The 20,716-nt window shown below is 58.1% G+C and overlaps 1 protein-coding gene across 3 annotated transcripts in view; it reads right to left on the bottom strand.

Moving 5' to 3' along the window:
- Positions 1–230: 230 nt before the first annotated feature.
- The window catches only part of FYCO1 (FYVE and coiled-coil domain autophagy adaptor 1), a 74,793-nt gene continuing 54,307 nt past the window's right edge, over positions 231–20,716 (bottom strand). For all 3 annotated transcript variants that reach the window (XM_040445116.1, XM_040445114.1, XM_040445115.1), the window contains 4 exons: positions 14,055–14,150; positions 11,057–11,267; positions 5,510–5,619; positions 231–3,570 (listed from right to left, as the gene is read on the bottom strand). In XM_040445116.1, coding sequence (XP_040301050.1) covers positions 3,495–3,570; positions 5,510–5,619; positions 11,057–11,267; positions 14,055–14,150 — 493 coding nt within the window. In that variant the 3' untranslated portion in view covers positions 231–3,494. The remainder of the gene's footprint in view (positions 3,571–5,509; positions 5,620–11,056; positions 11,268–14,054; positions 14,151–20,716) is intronic.

Raw genomic sequence — 20,716 nt, forward strand, 5'->3', positions numbered from 1 at the left:
TCCAGCAGGCCTGAACGCCGACCTCACAGTAGGCGGGGGTGGGAGTACCCAGATGCCAGGCCACACGGCAAACCTCTCGGAGCATCTGGTGGCTCGAGCCCTTCTAAAAAGCCGGGGTACAAGCCGATGCTCTATGTCCCAGCAGGGTGACTCCACACCCCCGGTGCGGTCTGGGTAACTTCATCACTCGCCTCAGGTCCCGGTGCAAAGAAAGACAACGCTACTCCCTGTGTCATAGTGTTTGCTTTATTTAAATCCTGAGGTTAAAAAGAAAACAGTTCCAAACAGTGCCGCAGATGCTATAAAGAAGTACGTTCGGTGTACAAAAGTTTCTCACCTCCCCCCTCCTGCCATGCAGGTGGGGTGTTGGCAATTTGATGTGCTTCTGGGTAGTTCTTTGGCAGGTAAGAACGCAATGGGTCCCCAGACCCACCATCCCGTAAGGCCTCAAGAATGGAGGGTTAGTCAATTAAAGTGCAATTCTGATTTGGAAGCTGCCCAGCCAAGGCCTGGGCGTCGCTGTGCAGCCCCCAGAGGCAGGGGCATCTCTGGATAACACTCATCCTAAGGTTCTAAGGAAGCCTGTGTATCAGCGATGTCTCCCGAAATTTAAAGATAGACCTTAGGCGAGGGGATAACTGGAAGCTTTCAGGAAAACCATTCCCTTTCTTCTTCAGGTGCAGCGTGTGGCTTCTTCCCTTTCTACTTTTCAAGCCTGGTGGGGTGTTTCAGTTCCAGATTCCTTCTTGGGAATTTCTTTGCCTGCTCGTGATCCAGGTGACCGGGAGTCCAGCGGGATCCAGCCACAAGGGCTCTACAGAGGCCACGCTTTATCCCGACACCCTTTCTTGCTATGGGTGGGCGTGCCTTAGAGGCTGTGGCCTTGGGGAAGGTTGGTGGGGAAGTGGCTTCTGAGCCAGAGGTGGACCAGGCAGCCGGCAGGAGTACTACAGGGTGAGTGACTGTTATTCAGAGAGCCGGCCATCCGGGGGCTTCTGGGTTCTTGTTGCGTTTCGTTTTGTTTTGCATAGTGATCTGGGGTCCCAAGGAGGTCTCCTCCTGATGATTTCTAGTGTCATTCAGTCTCCTGGCTGGGGCTACCACCTTCAATGGTTGTTCTGCATTGTCATCTGCGGTTTTGGAAAACTCCCCCCACCCCCAAACCTCAGAAAAGTCGAGAACCTGTTTAAAATGAGAATAAAGCTATTCGTACAAGCCACACTGAAACAGGCCGACGTGTTCTCTCTAATTGCGTAACGCACAGCAAACTCGAGCTCATGCTGCAAAGTAACGAGGGAGAAGAGTCTGTCCGGCACAAACAATAAATAGGATATGGAGCCAGGACGTGACCGCCGGGGGATCGGGCGACCCTCTGAACAGCTGCGGTCAGGGTCAGTGTTCCGGAGCGGGGGCACTGCACGCCACCAGGGGCCCCTGTGCTCCTGGAGCAGCGGCTCTGGGCTGGCTTCGCAAGAGCCGGGCGCGCTAAGCGTGTTGTTGGGGCCCTGCCGGGCTGACTGACAGAGGTTCACGAGGGGGCTTGGGTGGAATGTTCCAGGCCTTTCTCAGGAAACACAGGAGCTATTAGCTGCACAGGATGGTGGGGGCACCATCAGCTGGCCAGTCAGCATGGCATCCTGGGAAAGCACTCAGAACAAGACTCCAGACCGCTTTGGCTTCTCTTTTGTGGGTTTTGTTATTACGGGCAGCCGCTAATTCTGATTACCCTTTCCAGGGGAGAGGGTGGGCTCAAAGGCGGCATGGTTTACTCTGGAACCATCCTCAGGCTGTGTGGCACACCGGGGAGGGCAAGCGTGGGGCTCGGGAGAGTCTCTGGGAGCCCGGCCGCATCTCGCCTTGGCGCTGAGCACGGTCAAGGCCTGGGCCACTGGGAGATGCTAGAGACCCCGGTGGCTTTCTGCCGTGGGCGGCCGCTCCGAGGAAAGAGCCCGAGAGGCTCGGCTTTTCTCTGGGTTGATGTGTCCGGAAGGTTCTGTTCACCAACCCCCTTGCCCTGCCCAACCTGACTGCAAGCAGCCACGTCCCCAGTTAAGCGACAGCTCCAAGTCTATCATGGAGGTTACTTCCCCCACCCCTGCCCCACGAGTCCTCTCTGCTGGCTGGTAGCTGAGGGGTCTGTGCTGGACGTGGCCTGGGGTCCCTGACCTGTCCGAAGGGGGCCGCTCCAGATGCCCCGCTCACCTGTGGAAGTGTCTGAGCCCCGACTTCGGGCTCTGGCCTCTGTGAACCAGGCACAAAGAGACCATCGAAGGTGAGCTCTGTATGGCAGAAGAGCAGGGCCGCGGACAGCGGGAAGGCTATGTCCTTCCAGGAAAAGGACACAGGATTCCTCGGCCCCAAGGGGAGACGGCTCCTGGGGGTCAAGTGTAGGCTGAGCCACGGGCAGTGGGCAAACGGGGTGCTGGGGAGCAGGCGGGTGGCAAGTGGGGGCCAAGGAGTGAAGTCAAAGCAGATTCGTGAGTGATGCCTGTTACGCTTGGGTTACCAAAGACTTTTGTTAAGAAGGCCCCGAGATTTGAAAGTGGTTCTTACCCTGATTATGATCGTTACTAAACACGTCTGAAGGTGGGGCAGAAGCTCTTATTTATACAAAGAGCCCATTCAGCTGAACCGTGCGTCCTAAGGGCCAAGGCGCGATGCTGCCTGTCGGTCAGGCTGTCAGGGTTAGCCGACTTCGGGGCTTCAGCTGCCCGTGCAGAGACAGCGCCGCAGTGCGCGTCCTCAGGGGGGTGGCTGAGGGGCTTGCCTGAGTGAAGGGCTTTGCACGAGGACAGCACTTTGCAGACAGAAGAGCCAGGAAGAAAGTGGAGCTCGAGGCCCCTCCAAAACTGTTGAGTTTGAAGCAGCCCCAAATTTACTGGGGCAGGAAGGCACAGAGGCATGATGGGAAGAGGCTGGAGGGAGTCGCCGGAGGGGCCCCCCAGGCGCCCTGACTCTCAGGATGGCCCCGTGGCCTCCTTTTCCTGGGAGGACCGAGGGCCTCACGGCCTGAGGACTCAACAGGGTCTGGCCAGGACATCCCGGCTCATGGTCACCCAGGACGCGTGGCCCCTGCTGGGCAGAGTGGGGCCTTTCTCTCCCCGGGCACAAGTTGGGATCATGGCCTCTGGCCTGTGCAACTCTCCACGGGGGCGGCCTGGAGCCAGCTGTGGCTCCGGGAGAGGCCGATGGTCTCCTGAGGGTTTAAACCTTTGGCAGAGTGAGTGTCCCTTTGGGTGTGAGGATAGTCGGGTCCCTAATCTCGGGAAACGGTGCTTGAGCCCTTAAAAGCCATGGAGGCTGAGAGTGACGGTGCGAAGTTCTGAGTACAAGGTGCTCCAGACAGAGCGGCTCTGAGGGGTGGCCCATCAGCTTTGGAGCCGCTGCCTTTTTTTTTTTTTTTTTTTTTTTTTTTAAGTGCTTTATGTGACAGGTGAGCAAGAGTAGTGTTTCCTGTGGATAAAGTGAAACTACTAGAATCCAGACGCTTGAGGCTACGGGAAATCACTTCCATCGTAGATCACAGGCCTGTCAACCGTCAAGTGATAAAACACTTTCTTGGAGACAAACCTGAGGAAACAGAAGTGGAAAAGGAGGGTGTCACTCAGACGCAGAAGCCCGAGGGCGGCGGCTGCCGCCGGGGCCTCCGAGGGGGGCTGCGGTGACCTGGCTGGGTGGGGAGGGGCCCCGCGGGGAGGCCTGGGCCCCTCACCCCGTTTGCCCGGCAGAGTCCTCCCCGGGCAAAGGGTCCGGGGGGTTCCTGGGACGTCAGCACCGACTGCCCTGGGGCGTGGGTGCAGAAAAGCCGCAGGGTTGCTGCTCTGCAGCCGTTGGGGGTGGCGGGGGGCTGCACGGGGAGGGGGTGGGTGGAGACAGCAGACACTGAGGTCGCTGGGGGAGCATGGGTTTCAGCCCCCCTGGCCACCTGAGCGTGTTCTGCCGTCCACGGTTCAGAACTCTCTGCAAGGCCGTAAGGCCAGGGTTTGTCACAGCAGCACGGCCACCTCTAGCGGTAACTAGGAGCCTGCCTGGGGCGCAGGACTGCGTTCCGCCCTCAGTGCGCCTCTCCTCCGCCGCGTCCACAACCCGCAGGGAATCCTCATGAGGTGGCATCTGTGCTCACGGCCACCGCACAGGATACGGGGCTCAGCTAAGGCCCACAGAGGGAAGGGCAGGGCCCGCACCTGGCGGACCCGCACCCACTCGCCTGACCGCTGCCCCATCCCGCTGCCCTGCAGGGGGCTGGGGCTCACGGTCACTTGGAGCTTCGGAGGCCGTTCTCTGGAAATGCTGGGCCTGTGCCCGTGAGTCCTGCTAATTCAAGGTGTGTGTGTGTTCATGGGGCAGGGGAGGGGCAGGAGAGGGGAAGGGAGGGGGAAGTTCATGCTCTTAGCCTCTCGTGTGTGGACGCCCTTGGCCACAAGCCCTGGAGTCCAGGGCCTGAAGGTGGTGAGGGGTGGTACGGCTCTCTTCTAGAATATGCTATCTAGTCATTCTGCTAAAAGCCAAGTGGGCTGGGAAGGGTGCCCCGTGGGGGGGATGTGGCCACTAGCTCAGGGCCCCACTCACAGAGGATGTGGCTGGTGCCGGTCAGGCAGGTCTCCTAAAAAAGGTGGCCCCGACAAGGGCTTATGCCGAAGCCAGGAGACACAAAAGGGATGGGTGCCAGCAACCTTAACCACCCCCGTCTCCTGTCTCCAGGATGTGGGGCCCTGGCGCATGGCACACACCCAACCAATGTGCTCTTCTCCTCCACTTCCTTCCTCGGCTGCCCCTCCAGCTCGTGTCCCTACATTCCCAACGTCCTGCCCTCCAGCCCTTCACTGCTGACCCATATCTGGTGCTTTGATGTAGTGCTTCCCAGAGAAGGCACACACTGCTCCCGTTGCCATGCTGAGAAGGCCCAGGGGCTCCTCCTCAAAGCTCTAGTCCTGCCATTCATTTCCCTCTTGCTTGTCCGTCCGTCCATCCATCCATCCATCCATCCATCCATCCATCCATCCAACCATCCACTGTTTCTACTGAGCCCCTTCTCTGGGCTGGGCAGTGGGAGCTTGGACACTCGCGAGAAGCAGGAGGGCATACGGTTGAGTCCAGAGCCTGGAGGCAGGCCCTCTGGGTTCCCACCTGGCTCCGCCACCGCCAGCTGTGTGACCTTGAGTGTCACTCTGTTACGCATCTGGTCCTCAGTCCCCTAGCAGCACCGTGAGGAGAACGGTGGTCGCTCCGACATGGGGGTGTTGTCGGGAGTAAGTGAGTCAACAAGGGTGGAGGGCCGAGAACCAACTGACATGAGCTAAGACTCTGTAAGTACTAGCCCGTGTTTTATAAAATCTATAACAGACCCTAAACCACCACCGTATAGGGGTCTAAGATAAAAAACAAAACAAAACAAACTATTAATAATAAGTTACCGATAATTAAATAGTCTCTTTTAAATGTCCACCTCTGTTCTTGGGGCCAGGAGGCGGGTGAGTTGTTCTGGATGTTAATGAGCGAGGATCCCTACCTGGAAAAGGTGTTGTCGAAGATGAGCATGTAGATGCCTGGTGTGCGGACCTTGAGCTGGCCTTGGATGTTCTCCTTGTGGGAGCTGCATCGGGTCGTGGGGATGAGGACCTGGGAGGAAGAGCAGATCAGAAAAATTGTCAGGGAAGCCGAGAGGGCCTAAAGGTCTTCTGGGCAGAGCCTTTATTTTGGGGAGGGAACTAGGCCCAGGGAAGCTAGGCGCCCTGTCTGAGGTCGCAGCGGAGCAAGGCTGGGGCTGTGGTCAGCCCCAGGAGTGGGGAGGGGTCTTCCACATGCCCTGCATTTGTTGATAACCTGTGTTAGGGAAGAGGCTGTGAGCACGAGTTTCACCCGGCATCGTGAACTAGTCAGCGCCCCAAAGGAGTGCCCCAGCCTCTCTGACCATGGCCAGTGCCAGAATGTTCCACATGTGGAGGACCACTCATTTTATGGATTCAGGAAGCTGGGACTTATTCAAGGTGAAGTCCATAAGTCTGGCTGGCTCCGATTGGACCGAGGGCTGACCTGGGGTCAGGTGAGCCCCACAATTGCCCCAGGTCTCCACTTGGAGAGAAGGGAGCAACAGCCAGATGGGACAAATGGAAAACAGAGAGGACGATGACAGACTCAAACATTACCTGATCAATAAGCCCACTAAATGTAAATAGTCTAAACATCCCAATTAAAAGGCAAAGATTATCAGGTTGACCCAACCCCATCATGCCTATAAGAAAAGATGATTTAAAGGTAAAGATACAAATAGGTTGAAAATCAAGGGATGTAAAAAGATGTATTGTGGTAGCATGAGTCAAAAGAAGGGTGAATTGACTGCCTTAATATCAGACGAAATACATTTTATATCAAGGGATGTGGCCAGGGATAATTTCCTAGTGACAAAGAGTGCATCAAGAGGACGGGCCAGTCCTGACACCGCTGCCCCTAATGACCAAGCTTCAAAACCCAAAAAGTGGTAGAATTGCAAGGCGAAATAGGTGAATTCACAGTTATGGTTGTATATTTCAATCATGGATGGAATAAAAGACAGGAGCTCAGTAGGGAAATGAAGACTCAAAGAACAGCATCAGCTAACTCAATCCAACCGCCGCTTATGGGACACTCCACCTGACCATGGCAGAACAAACCGTCTTTTTCGAGTGCGCTTGGGATAATACACAGTAGGCCATCTTCTAGGCCATTAAGAAAAAAAAAAAAAGCAACACTCATATTTAAAAGGAGTCAAGTTATACAAAGTTGGTTTTCTGCCTGCAATGGACTTAAATTAGAAGTGAATAGATCCCTGGGGCACCTGTGTGGCTCCGTTGGTTAAGCGGCCGACTTCAGCTCAGGTCATGATTTCGCAGTTCATGAGTTTGAGCCCCGCATCGGGCTCCGTGCTGACAGCTCGGAGTCTGGACCCTGCTTCGGATTCTGTGTCTCCCTCTCTCTGCCCCTCCCCTGCTCATGCTCTATCTCTCTGTCTCCCAAAACTAAACGTTAAAAAAGAAATAAAAAAAAAAAAAAGTGAATAGATCTCTAGAAAATACCAAAATATTGGGGCATCTGGGTGGCTCAGTCGGTTAAACCCCCGACTTCAGCTCAGGTCATGATCTCACGGCTCGTGCGTTCAAGCCCCGCATCGGGCTTTGTGCTGACAGCTCGGAGCCTGGAGCCTGTTTCAGACTCTGTGTCTCCACCTGTCTCTGCCCCTTCCCTGCTCATGCTCTCTCTCTGTCTCTCTTTCTCTCAGAAATAAACATTAAACAATTAAAAAAAAAAAAAAAGAAAATACCAAAATATTTATAAACTAATTATCACACTTTTAAATAACCCGTGGGCCGAAGAGAAATAAAAAAATCAAGTGGGAGATCCCAAAAGCATGGGAGAGAATTGTGCACGGCACGTTCCGGATGCCACAGTACCTTTGCTCTGGCTGGGAGCTGCTGGTGGAGAGGCAGTAGGTAGAGCCCAAGACAGGCCTGGGTGGGATCAAGATGAATGAGGACCTACTGTGTGTAGGCTCTGGGGCGGCCACTTCTGCACATGGCCTCCTCAAGTTCCATTAACGGTCTCTCGCATTCTTATTTCCATCGGGCACTGAGAATTCTGAGAGGTTGAGAGGTTGGGTCTGCTTCTGTGGCCCGTAACCTACCAATTCTGAGCCTGGACATTCCAGCAAGCACAGGCAGAAAGGAGCCGCTGGACAGGAAGGCTTGCTGTTGACACAGGGGCCACTGGGCGCCCCACACCTCAACCTCAGCATTTACGGCCTTGATTGCAAAGCAACCACCGAGAGCTCGTTGGGCATTAGAAGTTTCTATTCTGTAGACTTTTCACGCGTCTTGATTCCTGTTTTCCCACCGGGGGCAAAATCTATGAGATTTTCTCTGGCCAAGGCTCATGCAGCTGTAGTGATAGGAAGATGATGGGGGGGCGGGGAGTGGTCTCTGGAATAAACCCGAGGCAGGTCTCCGCTGTGCGAGCTCTGGGGGTGCCTCCCACCAGCGCCAGTGCCTGGGTGGCCGTGCCCTGATTTACACCATGTGTCTGCGAGACAGCACGCGTTGGTTTCATTTATATTTGGACGGGTTCCTGTGGCCTGGGGCTCCCGTGCAAAGTGAGGGTTCTATGCTACATGGAAGAAGTGAGTCACAAGAGGCCACAAGAGGCCACGGTGGTGGTTGCTGGGGGGCGGAGGTTTGGGAGTGACTGGCCATGATGTTTCTTTTGGGGATGATTAGAGTGGCAATGGTTACATAAGCTGTAATACACTGTATTTTAATGGGTCGATTATTTGGTATATGAACTGCATCTCAGTAAAGCTGTCTAAAAAATACAATGTCAAGCGTCCTTGCTGCCGGTGCTGGTCCCTCCCCTGAGTCTCTGTGGCCCCAGACAGGCTGTTGAGTTTCTCTGGCCAAACATGGGTCCCCGCCCAGAGAGAGGGCAGGGCCTGGGTCCCGTTTCCTGTTCTGTCCCCAGGCTTTAAGACAGCGGTCGGCACACAGGCAGCCTCAAGTCCTTGATTTACTGTTTCTCTGGTCAAGCGTCTTCCCAAATTCACAGCCTTTGATCTCAGTGCTGAGGAACGACCTTGTCCCCGTGGAAACACTCTGGAGAGGAGGGGGCCTGGGGACGGGGCAGTGTCTGCTGCGGGCTGCCAGAGATGGGCCTGGCCTTGTGCTGTGTGGCTCCCTCCACCAGGGCACGTCTCCTGGTGTGGCCCAAGGCCTCCTCCCCTGATCGCTGCGCCCCAGGTGCCCGCCCGTCCCCACCATGACACTCTACCTGGAATCATGGCTGTCTGTTCACTAGGGTCTCTCTCCTGAAGGGCAGATCTCACGTTGTCCCTTCTCTCTCTCTAGCTCTGATAGGCGCGACAGAGCCCGGGGTTCAGCAGAAACTCAGGAAGCGGCTGTGAGCAGACCCCGAGTCCCTCATGTCTGCACCTCCATAATCACACTTCTGGGTGCTGCAATTTGCTCTGGACCCCGGGGTTTCCTGTAAGGCGCAGGTTGGTCAGGGGATCCTAGGGGGAGTCCCTTAGACGGCCGCTGAGGACGTGCACCTGGAAACAGGTTCCCAGGCTGATGTCTGTTCAGGGGACCTCGGGGAGAAATAACAGCAGCCCCACGGCAGGCTGGGGATGCCGGGCTCCGGAAGGCAGACAGCGCCCGAAAGCCCTTCTGGCTTGCCCCGTGTACGGGCTCCTTCTGCCCCCTGGCGTCCACTCTGAGAAACACACGGGTAGTCCTGACCCCTGGAGGTCACCTGGACGCCAGAGACGAGGAAGCTTCCTCCGGGTCCCCAAGCCCGCAAGAACCACACAGATCTCCCAGGGCCGTGAGGGTTTGGCGGGTGAGCGACTGAACAAGGGGAGAGGCCCACAGCTCGGCCACGCGTGGACAGGTGGAACAGCAAAGGCCTGGACGCCCGATTGAGTCCCTTCCCCTGTCCCTGCCACAAACAGCCACCGGTGTGTGATGCGGGACGACGTGGTGCCGGTCCCTGGTAGGTCTTGGGGCTGTGGGGGCGAACGGCCCGGCTACCGGAGGCAAGTTCCTGCTGAGCGTGGCGCTGGCCCTGGCAAGCCACTCTGCCTCTTAGTGACCTCATCTGCCAACGTGAGCCCTGCGCGCCAGCTGCAGGGCGGAGTCCGTGCCCGCTCCCGGACTGCAAGCCCCAGGACCGCCCGGGGGGGCAGCCTCGGAACCCCAGGGAGTAAGGGCTCCGAGCTCGGAACACGGCACGGCCAGGGGCCCCCCGAAGGGAAAGGGGGGGCAGAGCGTGAATGAGAGGCTCCACAGAACAAGGCCAACTCAAGGAGGCTGGAATTAAGTCGTAGGAGTGAATTTGGAGAGGGCGGGAATGACAGAGTCGTCTCTGCAACGAGCCGGTACCAACAGGGCAGGGGACACGACAGCGAGCCAGACAGGCACGGGGCGCACGGGCGAGCCTGCTCTCCTTCAGCTCGGGCCCGCACCCCGCCTCTCGCCGAGGGCCCCCCACAGCCAGCGCCCCACAGGCGGGGGGCGGGGGGGGACTCAGGGATTTTGTCACACAGACGTCACAGGAGGCTCCTTTCAGGCGATTTCAAACTGCTCTCCCCCACCCTTCTTCTCGCCATTGCTGGCACCTGGAAGTTTCCGCACGGTATAGCCACTAAGGGCCGCTCTGAGCTCTAGGCCAGCCTGGCCGTCCTCACCGGTCCTCCCACCCACAGTGTGTCAAACGGGACAGGAATTTCCGCCCAAACCAGCTCCTCTCCCCTCTGCCGAGTCAGTCAGCCACCCACGGAGTCCTGTTCAACCTCCTGTCCCGGGCTCTGGATCCCACCCATCCTTTCTATTCTGGCTCCCAAGCCCCTGGAGCTAGGCTCACCGGACGCACCTGGGGATGCCTGTGTGTCCACACTCTGCTACCCGCTGCCTGGATTCTGACCGAGTGATGTGGCGGTGGCCTGAGGACTGGGTGTTTCTAACGTGCAGACAACACTGAGACCCGTGGTCCAGGCCATCATCAGCATGCCACGCTGAGAATGTCTTAGGACTTCATGAGCTTGCATCTGCCACCGAGATTTCAAGCCCCACCCACCACCCAAGGGACACAATGGCCAGGTGTCTCTGGCAAGGTCTCTGGGGCCCATGCCCCCTAACCTCCTCCACGGTGCCCTCCTCTTGCTCTGCACAGCCGGGCTAAAAAAGGATCCTTAAACCGGGTCACATGTCTGTATTCTTCGCAATTTCACCCACTGACCTGTCCCAAGGTCAGACCGGAGATGTCTGACACAGGAGCAACCTTCAGACGCCTGAGGACAGTGCTCTGGAGCCTCCAAGGTCTTTCCTTTCCCAAGCCGGCCAAGAACAGGAGCGTTGCCTGCCCCGTGGAACGCAGCCCAGAGGGCCCGCCCACCTGCTTTCTCTCCACGTTCCTCTCACGGCCGAGGCCCAAACACTCCAGGGGAGGCCTGCCCAGCAGAAGGCTGGACGGCCACGGCCCCGCACCAGGGAAGGTCTGCCCAAGCACCCCGCTGGCGGAGGGCCGGCCTTACCTTACACTGGTCCAGCGGTGTGTCCTCGGCCTCCTGGAAGACCACGCTGAAGGAGATGCTCTTGGGGTCGGAGGAGAAGACCCAGCTGATGGTGAGGCCCGCCTCAGCCACGGTGATGGGGATGACGCTGTAGGTACTGGACCTCACGAACAGCTCCCTGTTGCTCTCCCCGAAGTTGGCGATCTCTTCCACCGTCAGCGGTAACTTTATCCTAAAACCCAAGGGCGGAGAGGGCCCGGATCAAACGGGCAAAGTGCCTGAGTCCCCTGGCCAGCTCGTCTGCGGCTCAGAGGTGGCCGGAAGCCCTGGAGGCTCTTGGGAGGACAAGGCCTGGGTACCCTTGACCAACACGCTTAACTGTGCGAGAAACCTGGATGCGCAGTGTGGGTCGAGGCACCGGGGACGCGTGTAAAGCATGCAGGTGACAGTCCCGGCTGCGTGGGGCTGGCATGTCCCTGCAAGCCTGTCGGAGAGAACGGCCTGAGGAGATCCACGCGCCGCGAACGGGAAGCGGGTGCGGAGGCCTCGGCTTTCTGCAGCTTTCCCGGAGCTGCCCTGCTGCCCAGCACAGGTCCCCTCTCCAACTCCCTGCCGCCCTTCATGTCATTAGCACCAGCAGGAAGCACGCACGTCATTAGAAACTTCCCGCCCTCTGGAAATCTGGGGCCTGCTGTAAGACTGCAAGGGGGCACCCCGATTTTCTTAAACGCAGCCGTCCCAGATTCTTTATACGGCAGGGGCGGTGGGGCAGGGTGATGGCCTCGGGGACGCAGGCTTCTCGGGGACCGTGTCCCCAGTCCTAACGCTCGCCAGCTGGACAACAGCCGCTTCCGTAAGTTTAAGGGTTTAGTGACAGTGAGCTCCTCTGTTCCCAGGGTCCTGTGCGGGGCCCAGAGTGTGGAGCCAGAGGGACCCGGGTTCCGGTACCTGCTTTGCTTCCCTTCCCTCCTCCTGAGCCTCGGTTTCCTCATCTGCAAACGAGGACAACCAGGCCTGCCCGCTGACGGGTGTGAGGCATACATCAGAGGATGAACTTGGCGGAGGGGGACTGCTCCCTGAGGCTGCCTGTTTTCCGACTCGGTGGCGCCCCCTCCTGGACCATGCAAGTCGGGAGCCCGCATGTGAGCACGAGAAGCGAGGACAGGGCCTCCAGTGCTGAGCCGCCACCTCAGGGGCGGCGTGGCCTCGGGCGAGTCGCAGCCCCTCGAGTGTGAAGTGAGAAGGTGGCGGCCACTACGTGCGGGGCCCTCTGCTCGCAGGCTTCATGTGCTATCACCATGGCCACGTGAGGAAGCAGGGTGCTCCCCCTTGCACATGAGGAAGCCAAGAATCACACAGATGAAGAAACTTGGTCCAGGCCCACACAGGTCTGATAGGAAGCCATTACCTGCCCACTCCACCAAACTGCCTTTCGTGGCGAAAATACGTTACTGTCCCCTTCGAGATGCGGCGGTGGAAACTGAAGCTCAGAGAGGTTAGGTAACTCGCCCAAGACTGCACAGCAAGTAAGTCACGGGGCTGAGAGTTCTATCTGCCTTCAGAGGTGTGGAGACGGATGGAAATACCACCCCCCCTCCCCCGCCAAGCTATGCTAATGAGAAGAGGAATCAAGGATTAAAAAACCCAGAATGTGGGGCACCTGGGCGGCTTAGTCGGTTAAGCGTCTGACTCTTGGTTGGGCCTCAGGTAATGGTCTCGTGGTTCCGTGAGTTCGAGCCCATGACAGGCACTGTGCTGACCGCGTGGAGCCTGCTTGGGATCCCGTCTCCCTTTCTCTCTGCCCCTCCCCCACTTGCACTGTCTCTCTCAAAAATAAACAAACACCCTACTTTGTTTCTGTTCCACGGCCAGCACCACCCTGTGACACAGTATGTAATTTACTTACATATTTCTGTTTAATGTCTGTCAACCCCTGCTGGAATATAAGCTCAACAGGGGGCTCTGTTTTGCTCAGTGATGTACTCCAAGGACCTAGAAATACCTGGCACCTAGTAGGTGCTGAATAAATACGTGTGAGTGAGTGCATGAGTATGGGACTCAATGCAGTGACTTACGCAGCCGTTGGACGCGACACAGAAGAACAGGATACATGAAAATACTCACGCAGTGTGGGGTTTTACAAGACTATAAAATGAGATGTAGAATATCCGTTTGTGTTGAAAAATGAGGTACCTATGTATTTAAGAAAACCGGAAGGCTATCCCCCGAAGTGGTTTCCTTGTCTCTATTTTCCTATTTTTCTACAATGAAAACGTATTGCTTTTACAGTGAGAAAACAAAAAAGTTATTTTCAAAAAAGAAGAACACAGGGCCATGGGTGTGAGAACGGGATGACGCTAAGGGGACACGGGGGAACTTCCGACGGGGAGGGAACCGCTGTCCGTCTTCACTGTGGTCACACGGGGCCGAATCACTGTTCTTTTCTGGACCTACGTTCCCTCTTCGGCAGAACCGGGTCACGGAGCCGGGTGGGATCGGAGGCCCCTGAGATCACAGAAGCCACTGGCCGCGCCCGGCATGGAGCCTGGCGGGATGATTGACTACAGTGTATTAATTGTCAAAGTCTAAGCACTGTCCACATAAAGGGGGAAGTTTACTGTCCATAAATTGTACCTTAAGAAAAAAGCACAGACTGGAGCGCCTGGGTGGCTCAGTCGGTTAAGCTTCCGACTTTGGCTCAGGTCGTGATCTCACAGTTCCTGAGTTCAAGCCCCACGTCGGGCTCTGCGCTGACAGCTCGGGAGCCTGGAGCCTGGAGCCTGCTTCGGATTCTGTGTCTCCCTCTCCCTCTGCCCCTCCCCTGCTCACTCTCTCAAGAACAAACATTACAAAAAGTTAAAAACATAAATAAATAAAAGCACAGACTGAAAGCCATCCTGGGTGCCGAGTCAGCCTGTGGGGTGCCCCCGGCTCTGGCACTGGAGGCCGGGGCTCCCCCTGTGGTGCTCCTGTCCCCCAGGCCCCCTGGGAAGCCCCTGCTCGGGGCTCAGTCACTCACATCAATTCTCCAGACTTCAGCAAGCAGACCTCAGCATCCTGCCCCAACGGCATGTCTTCGGCGTCCTCAGGGGTTAGCGAGTTTGACACGGCGTCCCTGAAACGTCACACACGAGAACACAGCCATTTTAGCCATCGGCACCTGGGGGTCCCACAGCCTTGGAGTCACGTGGCCAAGCTCAGAATGCCTGGGATCCTTCAGTCACAGAGGCCACGACAGGGGCTGCGGCAGGCTCTCCAGGTAGGGGCGAGGGGCTGGGGCCACGCGGGCAGGATGGGGAGAAGACCACGAGGCCTCAGTGGTTTCCCTGCTGGGGTTCTGGTGGGCATAGGGAGGGGCCGCCCGCAACACAAAGGACCACCGCCCGGCCCCGCGCCAGCCAGCGGAGCAGTGGGCAGCACCGTGGGTCCCGCCTGGGGACCCACGACAGCCAAGCCTGCTCTGGCCCATCTCGGGGGCAACAAGGACAGACACCCAGGGAACGGTGTGGGCCAGGAGGGAGCCGAGGGGCACGGCCATGGGCAGAGAGTGGACCTAAGCCACGTCCACATCGCCTCTTTCCCTCACAGCCCACTATCGGCTGCACTGAGAGCCGGCGGAGGGTGCCAGCCGCCAATGAAGACACACCGTGCTTTCCGCACAGTGCCCTGTGGGACGCCGGGGCCAGGGGCGGAGGGCAGCACACACCCTCTCGTAGAGAGTCCCCGCGTATTTACACAGTAAGTTCGAGGTTCTAGGAACCCTGCAGCAAAGTCATCTCCTGGATTTAAAGCTAGCGTTCCTGCATTTATTTGATCGTGGGACATTTGATTTTTTTTTTTTTTTTTAAGTTTTTTATGTGTATTTATTTTGCGAGAGAGTGACCAAGCGCGGGGGAGGGGCAGAGAGCGAGAAACCCATGCAGGCTCTGCCCTGCCAGCACAGAGCCTGACTCGGGGCTCAAACTAACGAACTGTGAGGTATGACCGAAACCAAGAGTCAGATGTTTAACCGACTGAGCTACCCAGGCGCCCTGATGGTGGGACATTTTAAGCCCTTCCTGAACCCCCTGCTCTGGGAGTACAGACTGCAGGCCTCCTCCTCGCTGACGGGGCCACAGAGGCACAGGCAGCTCCCGAGACGCGGGCCCGAGCCCCACGCCCCAACTGTAGCTCCCTGCTCACCCTGCCAGGCCCCAGTGTCCGCTCAGCCAATGGCCAAGTGGGGCGTCAGACCCAACCAGCTTGAGTGCGCGGTTCTGCTTAGAGAGAACTTAGGTCCAGAAAAGAAGAGCCATTTGCCCCGTGGGCAGGTGTCAATAAGGAAGATCTCCCACCCGGCACAGCTTCGTCCCCAAATGTCACAATAACCCCCTTCTCAACTGCCCGGAGGGCTCTCCCCAGAGGTCTCTGGGGTGAGGTCAGTGCGCCCCAAACCGCCCCCCTCCCACCACCAACAGGTACCCTTGGGTTCTCACCAGCCTGGCCCCGGGGGACACTCACTCGACCTCTGAGGCCCTGAAGGAACTTGAGTGAACTCAGTCCTGCCCCATCCCACCCCATCCCACCCCACCCCACCTACTGCTGAAGTGCCTGGAGAGGTCAGCCCCGGTCCGTGGTGGGGTGGGCACCGCACAGGACACTGACTCGGGAACGGGCCGTGTCCCGCAAACGCTCTCCGTCTGAGGCAGACTTGCACACACACACACACACACAGCTGGAAGCATCCTGCTGGAAGAAGAGGGGGGTCTCAGCATACACAGTGGCACGTGCAAGGTCAGTGGCTGGCAGCAAGCGTCCGGACCACGTGCTCAGACAGCCCTCTGTCCACCAGCTTCACACCCACCTGGGCACCAAGTTCGTGGCTCCACCCGGAGCGCAGCCGTGATTTGTGCTGGAAAACCGGTGTGCCCGGCCGATGGCGCAGTCTGGGCGGCACGGCGGGCGGCCCTCAGCCATGCCTGGGGATCCTCGAGCTCAGCTGAGCTCGGGACCTGACCTGATACCGTCCCTGGGACACCAGGAATTCAAGAGAGCATAGCGGCTGAGGCCCAGAGCTTCTGCCTGGAGGCGGCAGCCATCACCTCTGCCTGCAGGGGATTCTCCGCCCGCCGCTGCTGGCATTTCACTGCCAGGCGAGTCCCACGGCCAAGCCCACGACCACGACCATGGGGGCAGGACATTCATCCTTCCACAGGGAGAGGCACCGACACGGACAGGTCGGGATGCAAGATGTGCCCGTGGGGAGCGGCTGCAGATGGTCTACCTGAAGGTCCCCCTGAGCAGCCAGGGGCTCTCCGCGTGGGGGCAGAAAGGGGTGGTTTAGAGCAGACGACACCCAGCGGGTCTCCGCGAAGCCTGTCCCGGCTGTCACTCGCCTATGGGGCCGCGGCGTCGGCACACGTGGTGGTGCACCTGCACGGACGGCGCGGTGTGCACAGTGTGGGGGATGCGACAGGGCAGGGGGATCCCCGGGGGCAGATACACAGGCAGGTGCAGCCTGCTCCCACCCGCGAGCCCTCCTTCCCACTCCTCCCTGCACCCCGTCTACCACGGCCCTGGTCACCCCGGGCCTTCCTTCTCTTCTCTGGGTCCTCTCTCTCCCTGGGCTGAGGGCCCTTTGGAAGTAGGCCCGGCGCACACGGGGCGGCCGCTGCCGTCTGCGGGAACCACGCGGTGCGCTCGCCGCCCGCTAAGCGACAGACGTAGGGGTGCAAACTGCTCGCTTGGAAGTTCAGAAGAGGGCGGAGAAATGCTGACAAAGGGAAGAACCGAGGAGAGGTCCCGGAGGGCTGGAGACCGGGTCACGCATGGTGTGGCAGATGCTGGGTTCGCAGGGCGCCCACTGCTGACTTACAAGGCCCCTCTGTCCGGGGGAGAGCCGGTGCTGCCGAGGGAGAGGCCTCTGGCCTCCCGGGAAGCCTCCGGCACGAGATGGAGCTTCAAGACGTCACGCCCACTCGCCACCGGGCTCAGCAGCCCCTCTGGCATTTAGCTCTGTCGGCTGCCGGAGGGTGAGGCGGCTGTCAGGCACCGCCGCGAGTGGGTGGTGGCGGGGCCAGCACGGGGAGCTGCCTAGAGAACCAGGCACCCACTAGCACCCAGCTGCCCGGCCGGGGCTGTCCGCACACAGTCCCCGTCGGCCGGCCGTAAGCGGCACAGCCCGTCTTCAGACACCCTGCCCTGCAGGGGCGGAGCGTGGCGAGCCCTGCGCAAGTGGGCACTCCAGAGGCAGGAGAGGCCGTGTGGCTCCGGGTGGGGTCGTCACTCCGAGGTGGTTCCAGCCTTGGCTTTATGGCCGTGACTCTGGTGCCCTTCCCTCCTCCGAGGTCTGTTGTCCCTTCTCCACGCGGGCGAAGGGGGCGGAACCAGATGGGCTCCAGGCGGCGCTGGCTTGAGGAGGCAAGGTGTTTCAAAGGACCCTCCGAGGCCTTCTCCACTCTTGCCAGGGAAGGCACGGCGAGAACATGCCTGCCGCTACTGAGGGCAAGCCTGGTCCCTCGCTGTCCCAGTCTGACCTCCTCCCTGCCCGCCTCCTTCCGTTGCTCTAGCAGCCACTGGCTTGCAGATCCAGAATCACAGAAGGTCGGTCAGTGCAAGAGGGTGTTCAAGGGACTGACTATACAACCCCCACTTGACGCCCACGGACACGGGGCTCCTGAGGAGCAGAAAGGGCCCGAGGCCGCTCAGGCCACTTGCTTTCATCCTCGTCCAAAGTGCAGACACCGTGCGAGAGAAACAAGTAAGCAGGGATGGAATAAACTCCGACGTTGTAGTTGGTTCTCTTGGTTTTCCGGCATCGTGGGTAAAAGATGTCCTAACCTGTCGTTCCTCTTCCTCCAGCTCCCCGTCTCCGACCACGACAAGCCCTGATGACCCGTGGGTACATGCTTCCCAGGGTAGGTCCCCAGCCCCTGCCGGCCCAGGCTGAGACCCTGCGTGAGGGAGCTGAGCAAGGCAGGCATGGGCCGGTGATGCCCTCTCGAGGGTAACGATTAGGGGCATAGAGGTTTCTTCTCAAGGGCTTTTCAAACTGTGGCTCGCGACCCGTTTAGTGGGTCATGAATCAATTTAGTAAGTTATGACCACCGTTGGAAGAACGTGAACGGAAAGTACCAATATGGGGCGCCTGGGTGGCTCAGTCGGTTGAGCGTCTGACTTCAGCTCAGGTCGTGATCTCACGGTTTGTGGGTTCGAGCCCCGCCTCGGGCTCTGTGCTGACAGCTTGGAGCCTGGACCCTGCTTCGGATTCTGTGTCTCCCTCTCTCTCTGCCCCTCCCCCACTCGTGCTCTCTGTCTCTCTCTCTTCCTCAAAAATAAACATTAAAAAATTTTTAAGAAGTACCAATGCAACAGTATACCGCACGTTGTAAGGGTTGGTACTGTTTCACGAGGCTCTTGTTTTGCCTTTCTGTGCATGCACGCAACCCCTTGGGTGGTCCTGTAAAACGTGTCTCTTACTGTGGGATGCGGTAGAAAAGCGACTTTTCTAGATCAGGATTAAAACAAAATTTAAAATTAAATCGGAGGATTACAAACAAGCTTGAGAATGCCGGGGAACAAAAGCAAGGCCACTAGGGGGCACCCTAACTCCTCCCAGAACAATTTCCTTCTGTTGCCACTGCGGTGTTTTTCTCAGAGGAGACAAGTTCACTGCCCACAGGCCCTTCCTCCTCTCCTTGCTCTGGCCACAGGAGCCCACTGCTAGCTATGGTGACCGCTGACGACGTGTCACCCTCTCCCGCTGAGTTTCCATCCAGAGCCTGTGGTCGGGAGAGCTGAACTTGGCTCGAGGCACGCACACCTGTTTGTCAACTTGTTCCACCCTCTGGGGCTGGTCACCTTGGCGTCCCTTGGGGGTCCTGCCCCGCCAGTCTATGCTCAATAAACGTCTAGACTGTGTGCCCTGGGTAAGCTGGTTTCTGTCCCAAATGTCCCCAACAGAGGACATGACCAAGGTTCTACTTTAGAACCAAATTAAGAATAAAGGGGACCAGCGGACGGTGAGGAAATCCCTGGCAATGCAGTCCAGGGGTCCATGCCTGCTTGGGTGAGGGGTCACAGGTGGGGTCCCCCCGGCTTGGTTCTCTACAATAGTTTCCGCTCACAAATCAAAATGCCTGCCTTTTCATTTAATTACTGTATAATTTCAATCCTGCAAGCTGCCTGGGGAAGCAGGTCCTCTGGCTGTTGGGACTAAGGAAGGCAAGGGTGCCTGAAAAGCCCCCCGTGGCCTAAGTCTCTTGCTGACATCCTTCCTAGCCTCGCTAAGCAGCCCTTTTCACTGTGCCCCATTACCCAGGGTCCACAGTCCCCAGGCCAGCTTCTATCCGTGGTCAGGAGACGGCTCTCGGCTTACGACGTGCTGCCCAATTCAGCCGCCACCAGCCTCAAGGGGCCATTTGAACTCAAACTCATCAAAAATTTTAAAACGCCAACAATTTGGCTCCTTGGTTGCAGTGGCCACACTTCAGGTGCCCCACGGCCACTGTGTGGGGGCAGCGCGGACGCAGGACACGTCCGTCCTCACAGACAATGCTCGTGAACAGCACCGGCTTGCAGCACAGGGCTGAGCTGCGCGGGGAACCGCAGTGTGGGACCCGGGGGCAATTTCCACATTTTACTATTCAAAGTAAATTCCCAGTAGTTTTCCTTTTAGTCAGTGGCTTCCTTTTTCACCCAAGTACCAAGCGATGAAGAACACTTGGTATTTTGATTTCTAATTACTTAGTAACCGCGGTCCGACCGCGACACCCAAAGCCGCATGCCTAACCTCAGAACCAAGAGCCAGGCATCACCGGGCACGCCGCTCCCAGCTCACTGCTCGGGCTATTTCTCTGAGGCTTTCAGTCCTAACTCATCCTCCACGGCCCCCGTCATCCGCCAGTGCTTTGCAGCTAGACTTCTGCCAGCAGCAGGGACCGCCTCACTCCGGGGTCCTGGGATGGACACTCCCCCCGGGCTCTGGGTTGGGAACGTCAGGTGCCCGGGAAAAGCGAGCAGGTCGGCGCTGACTTCCAGGACAGATCTGCAGCAGGCGCGGCCGCTGCTTTCCGTCTGTCCTTCCCCCAGTTCTGCTCAGAAAACGTTTCAGTATGCCAGGGGGAAGTCCAGGACCTATGCCTGGGCGTCTGCCCGTAAGAATGCTTAGAGCTTGGTTTCAGAGAAAAGGAAGGCCTTCAAAACAAAGAGCACTCCAAATCGGCAGACAAGAAGTTCCAAGCGGGCGCTTTGTAAAGCGGTTGGAATAAGGTTCTGTGCCGCTCCCCCCCAACGCCCCGACTCCGACGCTGTGAGCGGCTCCCTCCTCCAGCTCAGCTGCACGTCTTTCGCCGGAGAGCTTTCCCCTAGTGAAGGGTGACGACGTGCCCTCTCAAATACCTGCCCCCCCCCCAGCAAGCGTGCGCACGGTGGTGGGGAGCACCGGGGTGAGCCCCGTCTCTTCCCACGGGGTGCAGACGCTTGCACGTCCGAGACAGCAGGGCATGGCCGCGTTGAGGGTGCTTGACAAGGCTCGGGCTGTTCTCTGTTCTGTGGACTGGTCCCAAACGACACAGCTGGCCTGTCCCCGGGGGAAAAAAGCTCCTCTCTCCGAGCTCCAAAGGTTCCAAGATGAAAGGCTGGCTCACTCTGAAGGGATGTCTGCCATAAAAGTCCTCTTTCAGAGGAGGGGTGCTTTGGCCC

This window comes from Herpailurus yagouaroundi, unplaced genomic scaffold (genome assembly GCF_014898765.1).
Source record: "Herpailurus yagouaroundi ecotype Mexico unplaced genomic scaffold, PumYag 193, whole genome shotgun sequence".
Lineage (NCBI taxonomy): Eukaryota > Metazoa > Chordata > Mammalia > Carnivora > Felidae > Herpailurus > Herpailurus yagouaroundi.